Raw genomic sequence first — 21,522 nt, forward strand, 5'->3', positions numbered from 1 at the left:
TTTATCAGAACTCTGTGTCGCACATCTGCTTAGTTCCTGATTTTTGGTGTTTATTTTACTGGAACCCGATGCATTTTAAAAAGCAATTATCAGCTCTTGCACCTTAAACACCAACTTGGCAATATGTATTAATTGTCCTGGGTATTTGCGTCTTAAGCACCAATTTAGAAATAAGTATTCATTTTCCTGGGTATTTGTTTACAAGTAGTAATCATTTTATGTTAAATATTGTAGTTTTGGTCAGTGTACTGCACACCACTCCCATCTCCGTTCTGTTCAAAAGGATACTGTCAGCACGGCTCATTCAACAGCTGCTGAAAACGAATACCCAAATGTATACAGACACGGCTCTGCCTGCTGAAACTTTCAAACAGTGCCTCTCCTTCTCCTCCAGCTCACGACACTGTTGTCTTGCCTCCCTCGTGTACCATTGTGTCCCTACCCAACTGGACATTCAGTTGCATGTCTTTCAGAATAGCGTACGTGTGATTTCAGTGCTCTTTTAAGTATATTCAGTTCCTTTGCAATCTTTAAGTTTCGGGATTGAGGGTAAATAACATTCCATTGTGTATACATGTATTCACACAATTGTTATTTGTCATTTTTAAGGGAGAAACCCTCATGTTCTGTCAGCCATTGATGAGTAACATGGCTCAACAGGCCCTGACCCCCAGTTTGTCTTGTACTCAAGCGTTTGCCCATCACAGGAGTTTTAAAGAGCTTAAGTCCCACGGTTGGTGAGGAAAACCTGTGTATCAGTTGGTAAACTATGTCACCTGTAAACTGTGCTTGTCAGAGTGATGCAGCACAGCTCTCAGTAGCTCAGCTGTGAAGTTAAAAGCAGCTGGTTCCAAATTAGCAGATTTTAAGTTGTTTTGTTTTAACTGAAACAATCAACCAAAAGCAGGTTCAAACGAATGTTATGTGGCAAAACACTAAACCTCTGCTGCACACTTGGATTCAGTAGTTCAGAAAAATGTCGGCAATTCTATTGCTATGTAAAGACAAGAGGATATCCAGTTTGTCCTTTGAGATTTTTAGATTGCGACTCCAGGGATCTTAAGGGGTTTGGGCTTCAGCAAGGTAGTTCCATGCTCCCACGGCCCTCTGGGTAGAGAAGTTTCTCCTGCTCTCAGTCTTAAACGCACTTCGTGGAGTTTCTGCTTGTGTCCTCTGGTTCGTGTCCCACTTCTGAAGAAGTCGGCTGGTTTCACCATGTCAGTGCCTTTGAGGATTTCGAGTTCTAGTGTCACGTCTGCTCTGGTCAGCACTAAATGGGTTCAGTACCTTCAGTCTGCCGGTATAGGACATTCCTTCAAGCCACAGAATGTATCCGACTGCTCTTCTCCAGCTATATCGATTTTTATGATATGGTGACCACAATTGCAGACAATATTCTGAGTGACATTTTAATAGCGCACTGCACAGTTTTATTATAGCATTTTTTTTAATTTAAGTTCTCCACTTTTAACCATATATCCTAACATTTCCGTTGCTTTCACATGGCAATAGAAGGTGTGAAGGGTGTTAGGTAAACACCCACATCGTTTACATAAGCAGCCTGTTCATTTTGTTTTTTTCCTGTCTCTGATGGTTTCATGAGGGTGCTGGTGTTTGTCTTAACAGTTATATGATGGGAGATAGAATAGTTCTGAGTTCCGAATTGGATGAAACAGCAGAAAATATTGCTTTTATGGCTGTTTTATAATTGGTGTGGATTATTATCATAGCCGAGTCATAATGTTCTGAGTAGTTTCTTTGTTTGTTTCTCTGAAGACACAAGCGGAAATGACGTGAAAGTGTATTTCAGCCCAAGAACGAGAGGCTGAGGGGTGGCTCTGTGGCTCAGGATCTGCGCCTGTGGCTGGAAGGTTGCCGGTTCAAATCCTGTGGCTAGCAGAGGAATCCTACTCCGTTGGGCCCCTGAGCAAGGCCCTTCACCCCAACTGCTCCAGGGGTGCTGTACAATGGCTGACCCTGCGCTCTGACCCCCAGCTTCTCTCCCTGTCTGTGTGTCTCATGGAGAGCAAGCTGGGGTATGCGAAAAGACAAATTCCTAATGCAAGAAATTGTATAGGGCCATGGAGAGCAAGCTGGGGTATGCGAAAAGACAAATTCCTAATGCAAGAAATTGTATAGGGCCAATAAAGTGATCTTATCTTATTTCTTAAGAGCAGGAGTTGCTACTTTGTGCAAAGCATTGTGAGAGTATTGAAAGGGTTCCTCTAACTCTTTTTCTTGCTCGAATGGCAGTTGGGACAAGATCCTTTGCTCAATCCCCTACCAGCAGCCCAACTTGCAAATGTACAAGATGGCCTAAATGGCCTTCTCTTGTTTGAGGCCTTTCTTATGTTTTAGAATTTTATAGTCGTATACCCTAGGAGTTCTGTAAATAAAGCACTTTCTTCCACCGATAAATCTAACAATAAACCAAAGTGGGCTTGATGTTCTCGGCATCACAATATTTTCGATCCCACTGCCTGATTTTTGTCCATGTATAATTTTGTCATTTCAGACTTCTCTTGTGGTCTGTCTTCCAACAGAGCATTATCATGGAGGGTGGGTATTCTCTGTGTTGACAATAATTAGTTGCCACTCATTGCAAGTTTGTCTAACTATGACTCTCTTACATGGCTTTTTCTGCCTTTTTCTTTGATTTGAGGCCTTTAAAAAACGGCGGCCGTGGGGATTTCCACTGTGAGAGCGTGCAAGTAACGAGACCAAACTCTTTCCGTGAACGGGAATAGTTCCTGCTCGTTCATCTGTCCCTCACAGGGGTCCCAGCAGTGAGATAAAAGAGCTGACTGAAGTGAGGTCTCTGTGTTGCTAGCAAATTACATCCTTCAGCTGGGAAAATGAATACTGCTTGGCGTACATGCTCAGCTCTCAGTGTTTACCATGATGCCAGCCTTCACTTGAATAGAAACGAAAGTATCGCTGTGTAGTTTTTCCTTTGGTTGCCAAGAAGCCTTACAAAGGACCCTTTCTCTGAGGAATGAGGTGGGTAAGATCACATGATTCTCTTGAGTTGGCACAGGGAAGTAGATGCATTTCATTAATGCAACAGTGTTCAGGGTAGCTTGCAATGTATTGGGAAATATGAATTCTTTGCTCTGTGTGTATTTCATCTGGTTTTCTGGTGGTGACTGTAACTGGTGTCATTGCGACAACATATTGACCAATTTATTCCGGCTCGTTGTATGCTAGCAGGCATGACCCAGCAACACTCATTTCAGACGGAGGCGACTGTGCTTAAACATTTTTGCTTCACATCTTTTCTGTGAGAAAAATCTGAATTGTCTCTTCTTTTGTGCTGTAAATAAAGAATATCATTTACCAAAAAAGTGGTTTGAAAGTGATCAACGTGTTCTGGGGGGTGAGGAAACTGAGGCAGGTGGCGCTGTCTCACAGCTCGTGGGTTCTGGGGTTGATTCTGGGCTGGCAGGCCGACTCCTGCACACTTCCAGGAACAGCTCGGGGTTTTTCCACATCTCTCGATCCTCATGTTCCCAGATGGATTTCTCACCAGGACTCTCTGCTGTCCCAGGGAAGAAACTGCTGCCTGTCCCTTCTTTCCCGGCAGGAGCCGGCTCTGGACTGTGGTGTTGGCCTAGTGATGGGTTCGCCTAGAAACCCGGAAGAGGCGCCCCCACCTCCGCACCAGCAGTGCGGGCGCCACAGCCCACCCCCCGGAGCAGCACGAGAGCCTGAGAGAGGGCGGCTGTCTGAACGAGGGCACGTGCCAAACACGGACACGCACTGGTGCGCACGGAGAAATACAGACACTGAACTGTGACACTCGTATAGTGCTTTTCTGGACACCCCACTCAAAGCCCTTTCCAGGTAATGGGGATCCCCTCCACCCCCACCAGTGTGCAGCTTCACCTGGATGATGCACCAGTCTGCTCCCCACACACCAGCTCTCAGTGGGGAGGAGAGCGGAGTTCAGAGAGGGGATTATTAGGAGGCCATGATGGGTAAAGATGAGGGGGAAATTTGGCCAAGACACAGGGGTAACACTCCTACTCTTTTCGAGAAACACCCTGGGATTTTTAATGACCACAGAGAGGACCTCAATTTTACGTCTCATCTGAAAGACGGCGCCTGTTTACAGTACAGTGTCCCCGTCACTATATTGGGGCATTAGGACCCACACAGACCACAGGGTGAGCGCCCCCTGCTGGCCCCACTAACACCTCTTCCAGCAGCAGTTTTTCCCAGGAGTCTCCCATCCAGGTACTGACCAGGCTCACACCTGCTGAGCTTCAGTGGGCTCCCAGCAGTGAGCGTCAGGGTGACATGGTTTTGACCACGAGCGCAGGTTAAGTTGGTATCACTGTGGGGTCCCGGAAACGAAGCAATGACCGGGCCTGGAGTAGAACTGGGTTGCTGGTGTGATGGTGGTGGGTCTCCAACACTCCCTGTGGACCAGGATTTCCAAACCAGTGACCCAGCATGGTGACAGAGGACCCTGAGCTTCAGATGAGATGTTAAGCCAAGATCTGTAACCATCTGGTGGTTAAAGATCCCATAGCGCAGCTACATTCTGCTCTACCTACAGTTTTGCCTTAATTAAATTAGTGAAGTAATTGCTGATGTCTCCACCGGTGGGGCTGCTGGTGTGTGACGACTGCCAGGTGTCCCTGTGTGGATGAAGTCCTTTCTACACGCAAGGTGTTTCAGGACATTTGGAGCTAAAGAGAGAGATCAATTCAAGTTATTATTAGTGACTAAAATTGTATTAGTAAACGAATGCTCATTTAATCTCGCCATAATAAAATGTTTATTTTATTCTGGCAATGTGCCATTTCTCATTTTCAGGCTTTGCTTTTATAATTTTGAATTCACAGGAGCAAACTAAGCATTTAGAAATGTGCCCCAGTGCACATATTAAAAAGCACTGCTATTAAAGATATTATTCAGTATGTTTATTATCTCTAGCATTATTTTTCTAATGCCTTAAAAAAAATTAAAACATTATGTGGGAAAATAGTTAAAATTCCAAATATCCCTTATTATCTTGCAGAGATCGTCATAAACATGGGTGCTTACACCTGAATTCAAAATCTAGAAGGTATTATTTATGTATATATAAAAACACCTCATCAGGAGCTTCAAGAAACTCACCGAACGTAGGCATTGGGTGAACTATTCGACGAAAAGCTGACAGCGCCCACTAGCAGAGTCAGGCCCTTATGAAAAAAAAAAGCAAATGTACAATAAAACAAGAAATGCACTATAAAAAGAAACAGGACAATTAGCAATTAGCAATTGTTGTAAGTGGTTAAACGCCTGTAAAATATTGCACTCGTGAACTAGTTAGCTAATACAGCATATGTAATTACAAAATGCATTAAGAATTTTGTAATTTGTTTAGATTCTGTTGCTCTAAAGGGAGCCGTTTAGTAACATTTTCCTTGACGTTGAAACCTACAAACGTATATCAAAGTTATATATAGTTTACTGTATATATATATAAAAACACAGCACAGAGGGCATATGGATACTGTAGTTTTTCTAAGTTTACAGCAGTAAACGTTAACCATTTGTTTTACATCGAAAAACTACAAATCCCAAAGTGCCACCCCCAAAGATCCACCGCGCATGCTCACATGGGGTTTTTTGTGTGTACGAAAACAGCAGGAAAAACAGCTACCCACTGCAATTCACCGAAACAGGTTGGTTGTTAGTTTTGTGTTTCTAGGTTTCAGGAGCGCCAGTTAATATGTGTTTTACCAAGAAGAGAAAAGAAACCGTTAGCCGCGCCGAAGTTTAGGTTTAAAACGATGTTCGTGTGGCAGGGTAGGACAGCGGACTGGCGGATCCTGTGTTGAGACTCATTTGGGCCTCGGTTCGTGCAGAGCTGAGCCCTGGGTCTGACGAGCTGGTGGGACCGGAGGATTTAACGTCGGTCCTGTGGCTGGGAGTGCGTGATCATTTATTTAATACACGTTTCTTTAAAAGCGTCTTCCTGCGCAGGTAATGACAGTAAACGTGTCTGTCGCCGGCCTTTCCAGCCCTCCACCCCCCCGGACAGGACGGGGAGAGGGAGATCGTGTCGTCGTTGTTGTTGTTGTGAGTTTATGTGAAGCTGTCGGGAGGAAAAGAAAGGCTCGTCGCACGAATTCGCTGAGTAACAGTAGAGGAGTAACCCCAAAAAGTAACAGCAGAAATCGGTCTGATTGCGGTGGTGGGGTATAATGTCGCCGAGGTGCCCGTTTAGAAGAAAAGAAATAGATGTGTCCCTGGAGGAGCTGGGGGTGGAAAGCGGATTTCGAGTGAAAGTGGGTTCGCGATGAGTTTGTGTGACATCTTGTCCCTGTTCCCCTGGCCGCCTGACACCGGTCCACGCAGTTGAGGTGTGACTTCATGAGAGAGCCCAGGACAGCAGGAGCAGGGTGTCTGTCAGCGTGTGTCTCTGTCTGTGTGTGTCCCTGTCTGTCTCTCTGTCTCTGTCTGTGTGTGTCCCTGTGTGTGTCCCTGTCTCTGTCTGTGTGTGTCCCTGTCTGTCTCTCTGTCTCTGTCTGTCTCTGTCTCTGTCTTCCCGAGTGGGGGCAGCTGCTGCTCGTTCCCAGACGAGTTCTGCTTTCCAGGAAGGACCGGTCAGGGGGACGTGTCGCTTGACGCAGTTTGCTGGAAATTGAAGTCAACTTGACCCGATCTGCATGGATTCACCGTGTAGCAGGAATTCTGCGTTCGCTGTACAGACGGTTTTTATATATATATAGTTATCTGACACGGCGTGCTGCAGCAAATAGGTCAGCTTTGCATCCACAGCCAGGTAAAAAAACAACAACTTTTTTTCTTGGGTAATCCACTTGTTTGGTCGGGACAAAAAAAAACCCGCAAGATTTTACTTCTAAGCATCCTGATCATTTTGCTTCAGAAACGTCTGGAATAAGAATAACCGCCTGGGTGATTGGTTTACGAGCCCTTACACATTTCTCCGTGTGTTTTGACTTAATCAGGGATGTCGTCTCCGGCTCGCGAATATTTCTTAAGCCTCGTGTAGATATTATGGTGGGCTGTAGACTTGCCTTTTTTGTGACCGTGTTGTCCTTTCTGATACTCCCACCGTAAACTGATTGAAGCTTTTGGCTTTTGATGGTGTTGATCTCTCTCTCTCTCTGGGAGCCTGACTGTTGTCTCTTCCGTCATTTCTGCAGTTTTGTGCCGACAGGACACAAGTAGTTTGTGTATCATCTAGTAAGCCTACGTTTTCCTCATTTTTATGAGCACCTCTTTCATAAACTGTTTAAAAAATGCGATTGGAGGAAGCCTGTTTGTTGATCACAGCAGTGGTTGATGAAGTGTCCAGACTCAGTTATGAAGTTTGGAAGCAAACATGACAGAAAAGTCCTGACTCTGGCTAGGTACGTTCAGAAATGACAGATTATTCTTTCCTTCTCTTTTAGTAATAACTACAAGGAGCGGGAGAGTCTAAGTGAAAAGGAAAAAGGGTTTTGTTACGTAAAGAAATGAGCGTTTTTGAGACGCTACGGCCCACACTGCAGAGGGGTTTGTTTTTACACGCTGGGCAGCGTACCTGAGGACAGGCCCAGGAAGCAGAGCCTCTGTTATTGCAGACCATCATTCAGAAAACCAGGGGGCTGAAACAGTTCTGATGGGGTTTTTCCACTTTGTTCTCAGAAAAGCAGTAGTATAACTATTGCTCCAGGAAAGCAAATGACCCCGAAGATCTGTATGACGATGTTTTTCCTTAAAACGTACCATGCCATTACACCTAGATTCCTCAATTCCACCCAGGCCTGGAATTCATTTCCTCGCCTAGGAAGTGTGCAATTTTCCTTTCAGGTGGTTATGACTCATTTGAAATAAATGTATAGTCTGAAATTCCCCAGTGATATTCTGGAATACAGTGGTGCTAATAACATTCCCACACTTAAACATATAGTTGTTTTGTCACATGAGTGTTATTGGTATTTCGTGTATTATTATTGTTATTGAAATAGATCAGGTGGGGAGCTGCGTCGGCACGCGTAGTCTGCAAAGGAACAAGTAACAGGTTTATTCCCTGCTGAAAAGAGAAGAGAGAAAACGCAACGTTTCGGTTGTGGAGCCTTCTTACTCTGCTCTCCTCCCCACTGAGAGCTGGTGTGTGGGGAGCGTTCTGGCGCACTATGGCTGCCGTCGCATCATCCAGGTGGGGCTGCACACTGGTGGTGGAGGGGATCCCCATTACCTGTAAAGTGCTTTGAGTGTAGTGTCCAGAAAAGTGCAATACAAGTGTAAACAACTTTTTATTATTAATTATTATTATTATTATTATTATTATTATTATAGTACAGGGTACAGAAAACTGTGCGAGCGATATCGGAGTGCAGTATAGTCATTCAAATTAGGGACAGCCATTCCAGTGCCAGTGCTTTGTGAAAATCTGCTTGTTGTACTTCGTGAAGTTTAATATGTTTAAAATGTGCAATATGGTCATGGGTTGCTGAGGGTTTTTGTCGCTTGTTTGACTGAGCTTTATGTTCAGCGGGCAGAGCCTGTTGGAGATGGCTGGCGTGAGACTCCTTGCCCTTGAGCTCCTGAGGTGAGACAGCCGTGACTTGAAAGATGGGCTGTGTGGATGTCAGTGCCCCCTGCTGGTAGGAGGAGAGACTGTCGAGACTGAGAAGAATTGGTTTCCTCTGTTCATCTAGAATAAAGAATTTATTTCATACTAGAATGGTTGCACAGCAGGATAGTACTGTTCTAGGGAGAAGGGTAAAATGTTCCCTTTGTCAAAGGTCTCCAGTGTGTTTACCTTTAAGTAAAATCGGTTGTACAGTCTAGTACAATTTCTGAGCAGCTGTTAGGCACCAGCAGTGCTGTAATGTATACATCCTGTGTGCTGTTCTGCTCTCAAGTCGTTGAGCGACCTGCAGTTCCAGATCTAGTCCGCAGAGTGATTGGGCTGTACTCGCACTCCCTAGTGAATTAAGGGCACAGGGCAAGGTCACAATTTAAAACTAAAAGGTGCTTTAGGATGGAGAGCAGGGACCCCTTCTTCACACAGAGGAGAAGGTACTGGACCTGCAGCAGGCTTCACAGCCAGGGGGCTGAGGCCCAGACTCTGGGCGTTTTTCAGAAACAGTTGGATGAAACATTTGTTTCGCTATGTTCCTAATTTACCAAGTTGCACAACTGTATGGATCCAAGTCTCTTTGTATTTCATCTTATCTTACAAATAACCGTGGTATGCTGCAATCCCTGAATGCAACTCTACACATCAATTGCTTCTGATGGGAAATGCTTTCTGCTTTTCAGTCACATCTAAAAAAGCAGACAGTTCCTGCGGCCGGCAGAGGAAATCTGCTTTGTTGGGCCCCTGAGCAAGGCCCTTAACCCCAGTTGCTCCAGGGGCGCCGTATAAATGGCTGACCCTGCGCTCTGACCCCCAGCTTCTCTCCCTGTCTGTGTGTCTCATGGAGAGCAAGCTGGGGTCTGCGAAAAGACGAATTCCTGATGCCAGAAATTGTCTGTGGCCAATACAGTGATGTTGTTATGTTGTTGCCTGCAGTGACGCTGTGTCTGTGCGCCCCCTGCAGGCGTGATGGAGAGGTAACGTCAGGGACACGGAGCAGGCCGCCGCCATGACGGAGTGCTTCCTGCCGCCCAGCAGCAGCCCCAGCGAGCACCGCCGGGCGGAGCACCCGGGGGGGCTGGCCCGCACCCCCAGCTCGGAGGAGATCAGCCCCACCAAGTTCCCTGGCCTGTACCGCACCGGGGAGCCCTCCCCGCCCCACGACGGGCTGCACGAGCCCCCCGAGGCGGCCTCCGACGACGAGAAGGAGCACGGCAAGAAGAAGAACAAGTTCAAGAAGAAGGAGAAGAGGAGTGAGTGCTCGGGGGGGCCGGGGTCGCGGGCCGGGGTCGCGGGTCTAGTGTTTCACTTTTAACTCGTATTCAGTTTAAAGACATTTGACAAATGGTTGTCATTGCTTTTGCTGCTGTTAAAGTAAAACTTGAAAAGGTTTTTGCAGGAAGTAATGACCCTGTAAAATCAGTATCTACCATTCTGGTCTCGCATGCTTTATGACATTTTCTTGACCATTTGTAATGGGGTCTTGGTCTGCTACTGGTGACCATTTGCATCACTGATCTAGAGGCGGGTGTGAGATAGCTCCCGTCTTCCCAGTGCAGGAGGGTATCCTAAGCTATCCCACGGACCCTGCAGCCCCAGCCCCGCTCTGATCCTGTCGTCGAGGTCAAATCACCTCGCAAGGGCAGAGCGCTGGGCGTCCCAGGTAGAGCAGAAAACACACAGTCAATTTTAAACCACTGCACCGATCAAGCACTGCTTCCTTTCTGTGGCATGGTAAGGCTGTGTGAAAGGTCCTTTGCAGTTTAAAAAAAATACAGCATGTTCATCCGTATTTTCATATCAGTACTGTCACCTTAGTGATGCGCGGTTATATCTTCGTTTCTTAAATCTCTCATTAGCACTGTGGGGAATTCTTGGTGCTAATTGGTTAAAGATCTCGAGGAACCTTGTCATTAACTGTGCCTTTCCTGATAACGCTGGGTTAGTCCGAAGAAGAAAAGTAACAGTGAAAGGCAGGTTAAAAAAAGATTTCCTGGTCTAATTGAAGGCTGACCTCCTTTCGCGGTGTTTCTCTCTGCTGTGTGCGCACCGTGGCGAGGGGAGGGAGAGGGATCGCAGTCTTACGCTCTGGGTGTCCTCCACAGCGGAGGGCTATGCGGCTTTCCAGGAGGACAGCTCCGGGGATGAGGCCGAGAGCCCCTCCAAGATGAAGCGCTCCAAGGGCATCCACGTCTTCAAGAAGCCCAGCTTCTCCAAGAAGAAGGAGAAGGACTTCAAGGTGAAGGAGAAGCCCAAGGAGGAGAAGCACAAGGAGGACAAGCACAAGGAGGAGAAAACCAAGGACAAGAAGTCCAAGGACCTGACGGCGGCCGAGGTGGTGAAGCAGTGGAAGGAGAAGAAGAAGAAGAAGAAGCCCGTGGCCGAGCCGGAGGCGGTCCCGGCCGAGGCCCCCTCCGCGCGGCCGGTCTTCGGCGCGCCCCTGGCCGAGGCCGCGGAGCGCACCGTCCTGTACGACGGCATCCAGCTGCCCGCCGTCTTCCGCGAGTGCGTCGACTACATCGAGAGCTACGGGATGAAGTGCGAGGGGATCTACCGCGTGTCAGGTACCCGCCGGCGGCCTGGCGCGGCTCTCCGCTGGTCGCGCGCGCTCGGCGTGCGTTCCGGAGCCGCCGCAGTTCTTCCCCGCGCCCGTTCCCGCTGGCCCGGCCCAAACGGAAGCAGGGTCGCCGGGCAGCTGTCTCCATTGAGACCGGGACCTGCAGGAGAACCGGCAGCGCGTGCCTCCGCTGGAGGGGCTGGGGCTGCACACGCAGGCTCTGTGTGCGCCCTTCCAGCTGCAGGGGTTAGCTGAGACAGGACGAGAGAAACCCGTTACAATACTGCTGCGTCTTCAGTGCTGCCACATGGCCTTTGGCCAGAATGGGTGAAAACCTGGATTCTTTAGATAGAGGTTATGACTTTAGTGCCTCCTTAGGAGCCTCTTTTCACTTAATCTTTGTTTGTAAATCATCTGGATTGGAAACTACCTTGCAGAGGTTTGCTCCAGTGAAGGTGTAGGACAGGAGAAGGGCAGACTGCCAGACCTGGTGTGGTATTCCAGCTGGACACCTTCTCCGTGTTTACTGATGTCAGGGTCCTTGTAGACAGCTTTACTGGAAATTTAATTTCTATGCAAATGGGTGGAAAAAATGTCTCTTGGAGAAAAAAGTGCAGAGAAGCCGAGTTCATCCGAGTCGTGCTGCCCAGAGAGATGTTGAACTGGCTCATAAGACAGTGGCTGAGTTGGGACCCCGTGAGCGAGCTCTGAAGTAGGGCTGGGCGATATGGCCAAAAACATTATCACGATAAAAAGTTTCATATCTGTCGATATCAATAATTATCACGATAAATGTCAAATCATTATTTCTTTCAAGTTTAAAGGCAGATTTTTTCTCCTGAGTGAAAGTCGAAGAAACCAGACAGTTAATTGGTAAATTAAACAACTCTTTATTTTAAGAACACAACAAACACTTGCCAAACAGCAGAAACATTTAACAAATCTGAGGTAGAGAGTATTCAAGTGTTTTTTATGTCAAAATATGCATGAGTAAAATTTGCAAAATAAGTATCTTAATAGAAAAATTAAATACTGCAGTGTGATAAAACACACATAGAAGATGGCTCAGACAGACTGCAAAGTTTAAAGTGCTCCGTTTTATGTCTGATCGTAAGAAGCCAAAATATCTCCAAATTACCGAAGTTGAATGACCTTTTCTGTCTACGATGACATCGTCCTGCGAGCTGGTCGTTGGCAGCACTGCATTTGCGTCAGTGTTGCTCATTTCTCCACTCAGCCACCACCGTGTGGGTAAACAACACCACGTTAGCAGCCCGGTCTGCAACACGCACGCGAACTCGCGCAGTATTTTGTTCCCATGCGCAAAGCATAAACATATATATATCGAACATTTATCGAACTTTTGTTAAAATTATATCGAGGAAAATTATATCGCGATAATTATCGTTATGGAATTATCGTCCACCACTACTCTGAAGGTCACCCTGCTGTGGATAAGCAGTGATTAAAGTGCAGGAAGGAGTGGGCAGGTGGAAGAAATTGTTGCTTTTGAATAGTGTACAGAATGATATTGGCTCTGGTAACCAAAACCACAAAGACGAGACTTCACCGAGTCATTTTGTATTTCGCCAGTTTAGTTAGTGGTTGACATTTTGAATGCTGATGTTCTCCTTGTCTGGGGAGGGAAAAAGGGAAAAAATGTTTTCGTAACCGAGGGCAGCAGCTTTCTCTAACGCCCGTGCCTTACAGGGATGAAGTCGAAGGTGGACGAGCTGAAGGCGGCGTACGACCGCGAGGAGTGCCCCAGCCTGGAGGAGTACGACGCCCACACGGTGGCCAGCCTGCTGAAGCAGTACCTGCGCGAGCTGCCCGAGAACCTGCTGGGCCGGGAGCTGAACGCCCGCTTCGAGGAGGCCTGCGGCCGCCCCACCGAGGCCGAGAAGGTGCACGAGTTCCAGCGCCTGCTGGCCGAGATGCCCGCCTGCAGCCGCCTGCTGCTCTCCTGGCTCGTCACGCACATGGACCACGTCATCGCCAAGGAGCCCGACACCAAGATGAACATCCAGAACATCTCCATCGTGCTCAGCCCCACCATGCAGGTCTCGAAAGTCCTTCACTCTCGCGCGGGTTGTGCGTTTGTTGCAGCTGTGCACGTGGGGATTGCGTTTGTGTGTTTTTCAGTAGAGTTCGAATCCCCCAGGTGAGGAGGTGCTGTGCCGTGTTTCCATGTCATACTGTAGGGCAGTGTGGCTTGTTAAGAACTACTGCAGGCCAGAGAGGGAATTAGCACACACTTCTCCACATGGAGACATCTGAGGCCTTTAATGTCATGTTTTCAGAATGCTGAGGCAAGACTCATTGCGTTTTAAATTACAGTGCATTTAAAAATAACGAGGAATACGGATGATGTAAATAATTAAGTACCAAAACTGGTCAGAGCTTGAAAAACATTCCTGCTGTTCAATTTTTTACCCCTCTAATACAGCTCTGATCTTTCGGAATACGTTTCTTATCGTTCATAGGAACCGCATGTAAAATGGTTCCGGTGTATAACCCACCTATTTTTCAGCTTATCCCCAGCTTACAGACGTGTTATGCTGCAAACATTTGTTTAAAAATCAGCCTTTGGAACTGGTTATGCTTTTCCCAGAGAAGTGTAGTTAGGTTTCCTCTGAAAAACGGTAGGTGATAACATCACTCGTTTTGGTATTATTGTGGACAGCATGGACAGTATTGAAGAAATTTCAGTTTTAAAAATAAGTGATTACAGTTCTTAATCACTTCTGTAAGAGACTACTTTTTAAAATGAACATGTTTTTAGCAATAATTTTACAGAGTTATCCTCTATTGTGACTTTATGGAATTACTACATAAAGTAATACGTTTCCCAAACATATTATTTTGTAAAGCAATTAGGCGTAGTCACCAGGCATGGGCCTAGATCTTTTCATGTGTTGTAAAAGTGTCTTTGTCGCATTTCTAAACTTACCGCTTTCCTTTTCCTTGATACGGGTATGTCTGACAGCAGCTGCACTCTCAGCTTGATTAGTCATGCCTTTTTTAATGCTTAATGAGTCTTTTTTAATGCCTCCTGCTCTTACTCGCAAGGCCATGAAGAAGCAACAGAGTAGCAGCACATAACCCGCAGTGTGCAGTCTGCTGCACTGAAGCAAGAGCTTCCCAAGAGCCGTGGCTTATTGTGCAAGTTGGTTTTCAGACACCTTCATCAAAATCAGATTTCAAGGGCCTTTTGTCAGAGTCATTTGGGTAACTTAAGGGGTTCCTATATCATTAGATAGAAACCGGTACTTTGGAAAATAATATACTTTCCAAAAAATTAGCACAAGAGCAATATACAATATAAATGTATAAAAAAAGAGCAATATAAAAAAATTTTTTGGATTCAGTCGCACAATGCAGCATTTTTATAAAAAAGAAGGCACTTCAAAACTGTTTCGGATCAACAGTCTTAACAGCCATAGATAACAAGTAGTCCTGGTGTCCTGTTTTTATCGAGAGTCGGACCAGTGGGCCAGGGCGCTTAGCACCTACCTGCCTTCAGCACCCTTTCTCTTCTGACACCACCCCCCCCCCCCCCCTCGCTCTCTCTCCACTTCTCCTCCTTCTCCAGACCCTCTACACCCCCTCTCTGTTCTCCCCCTTTCGGAGCCTGCTCATTCTCCAGCCTTGCCCCTCAGTGAGCTCAGAATGAGCTAGCTGCAGTCATCAGAACTGCCTGACCCCTCACCCCTCACCCCCTGCCTGCTCTAGAGCTCTCTGTTGAGACGGCACCTGGGATCTCTCAGCTCTAAGTTACATTCATAAGTGTGCCTGAAAGAGAAGACTCTCCTCTTGGCAGTGTGATCTGCATATTTCTCCTGTGCAGTGTGGAGATGGCTTAATCATCTCTAAGCTGTCTTTGTTGCTGCCTGGTATGCCAACTGCTTTAAATCATTCTGTTTCATCATGCTGACCTAGTACTTGCATAGTACCCATCCTTGTGTGAGCCTTTTCACGTCACTGTGTGTACGCGGTAGTTACTTTTATAACGTTCATTTCCTCCGAGTATGGGAAATCCCCCTGGATCAAGCTGGTCGTATCTCGTCCTCATTTGTGCGCTAAAGAGAAGCGTGTTATAGTTTGATTCAATGAGGATGCATGAGGGAGGCTGCTGCTTCCAGTCGGTTCTAAAGACCATCCGTATGAAAGAGACTTCTCCTCCTTAGTCCTGCGGAAACGCTCTCCATCGCAGAGTCTTAAGATTATCGCCCTTCCGCTGAACACCCTGTCTTTGCGGCTCCGCCCGTCGGGCGACCTGGGCTCTGACAGCTGCCTGTGCTTCCAGATCAGCAACCGGGTGCTGTACGTCTTCTTCACCCACGTCAAGGAGCTGTTCGGATGCGTGCAGCTCAAGCCCGTGGTCAAGCCCTTGCGCTGGTCCAACATGGCCACCATGCCAGCCCTGCCGGAGACCCAGGAGAGCATCAAGGAGGAGATCCGCAGACAGGTGAGGGCCAGCAGTGGGATATGCCTTTGTGTGCCGAATTGTGTCTTCAGAGCGGAGAGTCCATTATATGCTCTCTTTAAGTGCTGTCGAGAGTTTATTATGTGTTTATAATTGGTCGTGTTTCTTTTAATTTTTTGCTGATGTATCTAGGTGATTATTTTATTATTTAATAACAATTGTTATTGTTAGTTTGTCCCGTGTCAGAGCGCTCTGCTGGGGGTTTTCCTGCGTCATGTGTAGAGAGGAGAGATCTCCATGCTCTGATTATTGCCTCCTTATTAAAGGCCTCGCATGTGTGTGAGTTGGCTTGTTGAAAATAAACTTCATGGAGCATTGCTGCACCGTTTCCTTTTCCCTTGAAAACTGTTTACATCTCCTTCTTCTGTTTGTGTGTTGTGTGTGTGTGTGTGTGTGCGCGTCCAGGAGTTTCTTCTGAACTGCCTGCACCGAGACCTGCAGGCGGGTATAAAGGATCTGTCCAAGGAGGAGAGGCTGTGGGAGGTGCAGAGGATTCTCACTGCTCTGAAACGGAAGCTGCGAGAGGCTAAACGACAGGCAAGTAGGCCGCTTGCGCGCAGAGCCCCTGCTGGGACTCGAGCTTCGCCACGCTCTGCACCCCTCTCTCGTGCCAGGTATTGGGCTCGCCGCCTTGCAGGATATTTTAGATCACATCTCGGTATCAACCTGACCGAACTCCTGCATGTGGTTCACAGTGTCGCGCTGAGGCTCCCTACCTGTATCTGTGCTGTGCTCAGTTTTCCTCCTGGTGTTAAAAGCGCCCTGCTTGTATTTCAGTACTTGTTTTTAATGTTTTAAACTCGTGAGAGACGGCCATAAGTCATCCGCTTCAGTCTTCTGAAGAATGGGGCCGCAGATTTCCTTGTATGTTGTGGAACATTTACTTTCTGAATGCAAAATAATTTAGTAATTCACTAGACTCAAGGTGACTTAGTATGCCTAAACCTTGTCATTAGAACTGTGTTTTGAAATGTAAACATGCCTTCAGTGTAGTTCCTGTTTTGTTATAAAATATTGGAAAATGTTAAAACGTTTTTTCATTGAGTGTGGCTTTCAAATGGTTTCCTCGTTGTACTGTATGTTCTTAATGGAGAGGGTGTGTTTTCCCCACGAAATCTCAAATGTATCCGAAGGAGTGTGAGACCAAGATAGCTCAGGAGATTGCCAGCCTCTCCAAGGAAGACGTCTCTAAAGAGGAGATGACCGAGAATGAGGAAGAGGTCATAAACATCCTGTTAGCTCAGGTAGGCAAACAGACTGTAATTGATTCAGATTTGAAGGTCCTGTAGAAGACTCTGGGCTGCCTAACAAGGTTAAGCAATCCTTTATTGGCAAACACCTTTTTTTTGTTTTTGAATAGCGTACAAAAAAATTCAGATGGATCATCTCAGCAGGCTGCTACAGCCCTGAAGGACAGGCTGTTTTGTAGCAGCAGTTTGTAAGGCAAGAGAAGCCCTCTGGCTTGTCTGGATTTTACACTATGAACCTAGCAAGACTGGAGAGTGGACAGCGGGCCACATCATTCTTTTTTAAATCAGTTTTTATGTGTTCAATATATTTCAGATGTGAGTTTTGCCTAACGCTAATTAGGACACGTTTCTTTTGAGCTTGCTTATATTGTAATATCCATAGTAAACAAGCAATGAAGTGATCATTGCGTGATTCTGAAAGCCCTGTACTGGATATGAGCGAAATCCTAAAGCTGACTGAAGGTACGGTTAAGAAGGCACACCTGGATGATGAGGTTACTGTAAGGTGACTTGATTTGTGGTCAGCTGAGCTGGACGGGGGAGCTGAAGGTCTTTGTTTTTCCTCCACCCCTTTCTGGTGCCCTGGAGCTCCGTCGGTCAAGACAGCACTGCCCTTGTCCCTACTTCATAAAGTTATTTAATATTGACTTAATATTAAGTAAATATTTTTATAATGTTTGCTTAAAGGTGAACTGCAAAACTGGTTTTGTTTTTCAGGGTTAGAATCAGCATAAATTGATGCATTTCAAAATAGTAAAAAAGTAACATATAATTCCGGGCATTTTATTGAGTAGAGTACAAAAGCTATTTGACCTTAGTTTATTTCACAAAAGACATCTTATTTCAGGATGAGAAGAATATTTGGGATGAATGTTTTTCTGACATAGTATTTTAACTGAGGAGAAGCTCACCATCATAGGAAAATGTAAATATACAGAAAAATACTGTATTGAGTGTAATGCAATTTGACATTAGCTTGCCAGTGAAAAGTTCACAAGAGTAAGGGTGCTGGCCCCAGAGTCTTGTTTAAATTCCACTTGGGAATGTAATTACATTTCTCCCTTCATTCTCCTGGCACTTAATGGCTGACGCAAATCACCCAATTGGTCCATCCTGTGTGTTAAATAATAATCCTATATTAGTACTTCTACTACTACAGCTGGCCTTGTCACTGAATGGTTCAGCCAGATGAACACGCCGTTCAGATGCTGAGGTCGTCTTTGTAAATGGCAACCAGGAGCTTCATTCCACAGGCTGTACAAAAATCGCAGTCCCAGTCCTCTCTTGCTTGTGTTGACAGAGTTCTCCTAAAACAATTTCAGGCAGCGGATCTTTTCCTTTACCAGTTAATGTGTTGGCAGGCCATTATTAGCTTTCTTTAAAGCGGACAGCAGTGTTCTCAGGAACCTGTCGGCTTCTGCTGCCCGATTTCCAGGAGAACGAGATCCTGACGGAACAAGAGGAGCTGGTTTCCATGGAGCAGCTCCTGCGGAGGCAGATTGCAACGGAGAAAGAAGAGATTGAGCGCCTCCGGGCGGAAATCGCCGAAATCCAGAGGTAGTGTTTTTGTTGTGGGGGGAAAATACATTCCTTTGCCTCACCCCATACGCCCTGTGTGAATTTGAAAGCCTGGAGTGACTTGGGCCTGTAGGACAGGCGGTGGGCCGCCCCCTGACCGGCTGTGTCCCCCCGCAGCCGCCAGCAGCAGCACGGCCGCAGCGAGACGGAGGAGTACTCCTCCGACAGCGAGAGCGAGAGCGAGGATGAGGAGGAGCTGCAGATCATCCTGGAGGACCTGCAGAAACAGAACGAGGAGCTGGAGGTGAGCGCGCGGAGCCGTGGGGCTCAGGGCCGTCTCGCGAGCGGAACCCAGGGGTTCCCCACTGCTTTACAGCCTCTTCCTCTGGCTGTCGCGGTTTCGTTTGCCCGAATTGTCGTCTTCTGCCGTTGGTCGCAAAACTTGTGCGGACCGCTGTCCTGCATGGTGGTCTTCGTGACCGAGGCAGAGGGGACATCGACACACCTGCTGCTTAGGGGTCGGGCCCCTTTCTCTTGAAGACGTGACCGGCCTCCCTGTATTTCGAAGAGCTCCTGGTTTTCCTGCCGCTCGCCTGCGGCCGGGCAGGGCGGGGCAGGGCGGGGCAGGGTGGGGCGTCTCGGGTCTGTGCGCCAGGGCCGAGCTCCGTCTGCTCTCTGCGCAGATCAAGAACACCCACCTGAACCAGGCCGTCCACGAGGAGCGGGAGGCCATCATCGAGCTGCGGGTGCAGCTGCGCCTCCTGCAGCGCCACAGGCAGGCGCAGGAGCCCCCCAGCCCCGAGGGCCGGGCCGAGGAGCCGGGCAAGAGGGACCCCGCCGCGCCCGCCGACGGCAAGCCGGCCAAGGAGCCCCTCAAGCCCTCCCCCAGCAAGGACCGCAGGGAGACCCCGCTCTGACCCGCCGGCCGTGTGCCCCCCCCGGAGAGTTCAGCCTCCGTATGTTGGGGGGAAGATGTCCTGCTCGTTTCCACGCCCGGCACGGGGGCGTCTCTCTGTGAACATGGGGGGGGGGGACGTCTGGAGCACTTATTCATGCGTGGGGAAAAAAACTAAACAAAACAGGGAGCGATACGCGTCCTGCTGTAAGATGTCTTCTGGATTATTTTTTTTAAGCAGGTAACCGTAGAATATTTCTGACCAACCTCAATTTATAAAGTGAACTGGAACCAGTTCTGGGGGCAGTGGGATCTGATGATCGGTGATCGTCTTGGAGAACTGTACAGCAGCATGTGATTCTGTTACTGAATGGCTCAGCCAGCTGCCTCTCGGCACCACCAGGTTCGCGTCTGTGTGTTAAACGTTTTACCAGTCGTTGAAGAAGCTGTATTCCAGCCAAGTCAATAACAGCACAGGATTGCAAACGAGAACTGATCAAGTCGCTTGTTACTTTTAAGTGCATGATTTGATAGTATTGGTTAATCTATGTTCTGATATTATCAGTTTAGTCATTCTTTCATTTTCTATCTTTTTGCAATGCGGAGAGACAGTGGACTAGTGTTTTAAACCAGTGTCTCTTTCTTTACATCATGGAAATGTCTCCTTTTTGATCAGCTTAGTTGCTAATTTATAAGAATTTATAACAGTTTGTGGCTGACCACCCTAATTTTATCACATGCTTATATATAAATATATATAAACTCAAATATATAAAGAATATCAAATGTTTCCCTCGATTCTATTTTAGAAGGATATTAAAATTCGTATATGATATGCAGTTTCTATAGTGTAAGAACCACATGTCCTTTCTTAAAATGGCTTTCAAAAGGCACGGTTAACGTAGTGCTATTTTACATAATTGTCACAAGGAACATTCCTTTTTTATTTCACTTTCTTGGAACTTGATTAACCTTTAAATGAAATTCCATCAAAGAAGCAGTACTATTCTGTCTAACCTTAAGGCCCCCCTCTGTATTCCAGTAGGACGTCGCTGAAGCAGTCTGCCCATTGTCATAAAAACTGTTACATCTCTGTTAAGACTATCTGTGTTGAGAGCTGATTAATGTACTGAAATGAAGATAATCTAATAAACTGTAGCTACCCTTTTGTCATTATCGTACAAGCTATACATGTGATTGTAAGCATAGGACATTTAAGGATATTTCCAGACTAAAATGATTAAAATGACAGCAGACTGGTGAGCAATACATTTAATGTTCCAGAAATAAACTTTTCATTAAAAGACCTTATTATTGTTTGAACTTGGAAAATGTGTCGGAAATCGGAGAGCCTGTCAGAAATGGTCACATTGGTGAAGTCAGCTAAAACGCAATTAAAAACTGCAATTACACTTACTCTTCTAAGAAAAGTACAAATGAAGTGCCTGTAACGGCTGAGGTCTGTTCCCATCAAGCACGTGAAGTGGTTGATGTATTTGGTACTCTGCCTTTTAACAAAGTAAATCTAGCCTATACCTACAATGCTGAAGCTTGGAGTTCGCAAGGAAACACTACTATGACCATCCTAAACAGCTGTAGGCGTCTCTATGTTATGGAGGCATTTGATAGTGTTCCACATGAACTGCATTGCTTTCAGCAGTACGATCTCCTTCAATAGTGGCATCGTGCAAGAACAGAGCATGAGAGAGTTACAAGGGCGAGCTGGCCGTTTGGCATGTCTAGTCTGTTTGCTCGTTAGTAGTTAATGCAAGTCACATCCAGCTGTCTCTCAAAAGAAGCCAGGTTTAAATAAAAAAAAAACCAGACAATGAACACTGATTACCCTTTTTTAATGTATGTAGTAGGTATCATCATCCCACCTGTATGGGTTCTACAATGATTACTCCAACTACAGTGAACTGTATTACTAGTGGCAGTGTGGATGCAGTATATCAACTTAGTATTTTAAAATTTCGATTACTAAAGCAGTCTCTGATCTGTTTTGGGGATAATATGGATATTTTAATTTATCATTGAAAATAATGGCTGATGTCAAAACGGTTTCGATAAAAATAATGTATTTTGTGTTGTTTTTGAGAGACTTAATTCGGTAACTATGTCACCTTTCAGTTTGTTGAAGCCAGTGGGTTGTGGCTCCTCATTTCTTATTATACTGTATGCAGCTAGCAGAGAATAATTTCATAAAGTACTCATAATAAAAATGGT

The 21,522-nt window shown here is 46.5% G+C and overlaps 1 protein-coding gene across 2 annotated transcripts; it reads left to right on the top strand.

Moving 5' to 3' along the window:
- Window positions 1-5,588: 5,588 nt before the first annotated feature.
- ralbp1 (ralA binding protein 1) lies at window positions 5,589-21,518 on the top strand. Of its 2 annotated transcripts, none has more exons than XM_069191621.1 (10): window positions 5,589-5,678; window positions 9,527-9,843; window positions 10,696-11,154; window positions 12,858-13,207; window positions 15,454-15,615; window positions 16,039-16,170; window positions 16,767-16,877; window positions 18,319-18,440; window positions 18,579-18,705; window positions 19,085-21,518. In XM_069191621.1, the coding sequence occupies exons 2-10, from the start codon at window positions 9,600-9,602 to the stop codon at window positions 19,316-19,318; spliced, it is 1,941 nt and encodes a 646-aa protein (XP_069047722.1). In that variant the 5' UTR covers window positions 5,589-5,678; window positions 9,527-9,599; the 3' UTR covers window positions 19,319-21,518. The 2 variants fall into 2 exon arrangements, with proteins under 2 accessions (XP_069047722.1, XP_069047723.1); XM_069191622.1 differs by having other exon boundaries at window positions 9,555-9,843.
- Window positions 21,519-21,522: the final 4 nt, after the last annotated feature.

The sequence above is a fragment of the Lepisosteus oculatus genome, chromosome 6 (assembly GCF_040954835.1).
Source record: "Lepisosteus oculatus isolate fLepOcu1 chromosome 6, fLepOcu1.hap2, whole genome shotgun sequence".
NCBI lineage: Eukaryota > Metazoa > Chordata > Actinopteri > Semionotiformes > Lepisosteidae > Lepisosteus > Lepisosteus oculatus.

What these genes read in the sequence shown, in the direction of transcription:
- ralbp1 (XM_069191621.1), top strand. Translation starts at nt 9,600, where the DNA reads ATGACGGAGTGCTTCCTGCCGCCCAGCAGCAGCCCCAGCGAGCACCGC. An exon ending in GGGGATCTACCGCGTGTCAG is followed by an intron (nt 11,155 to 12,857) that starts GTACCCGCCGGC and finishes CGTGCCTTACAG; the next exon opens with GGATGAAGTCGAAGGTGGAC. An exon ending in TGCGAGAGGCTAAACGACAG is followed by an intron (nt 16,171 to 16,766) that starts GCAAGTAGGCCG and finishes ATGTATCCGAAG; the next exon opens with GAGTGTGAGACCAAGATAGC.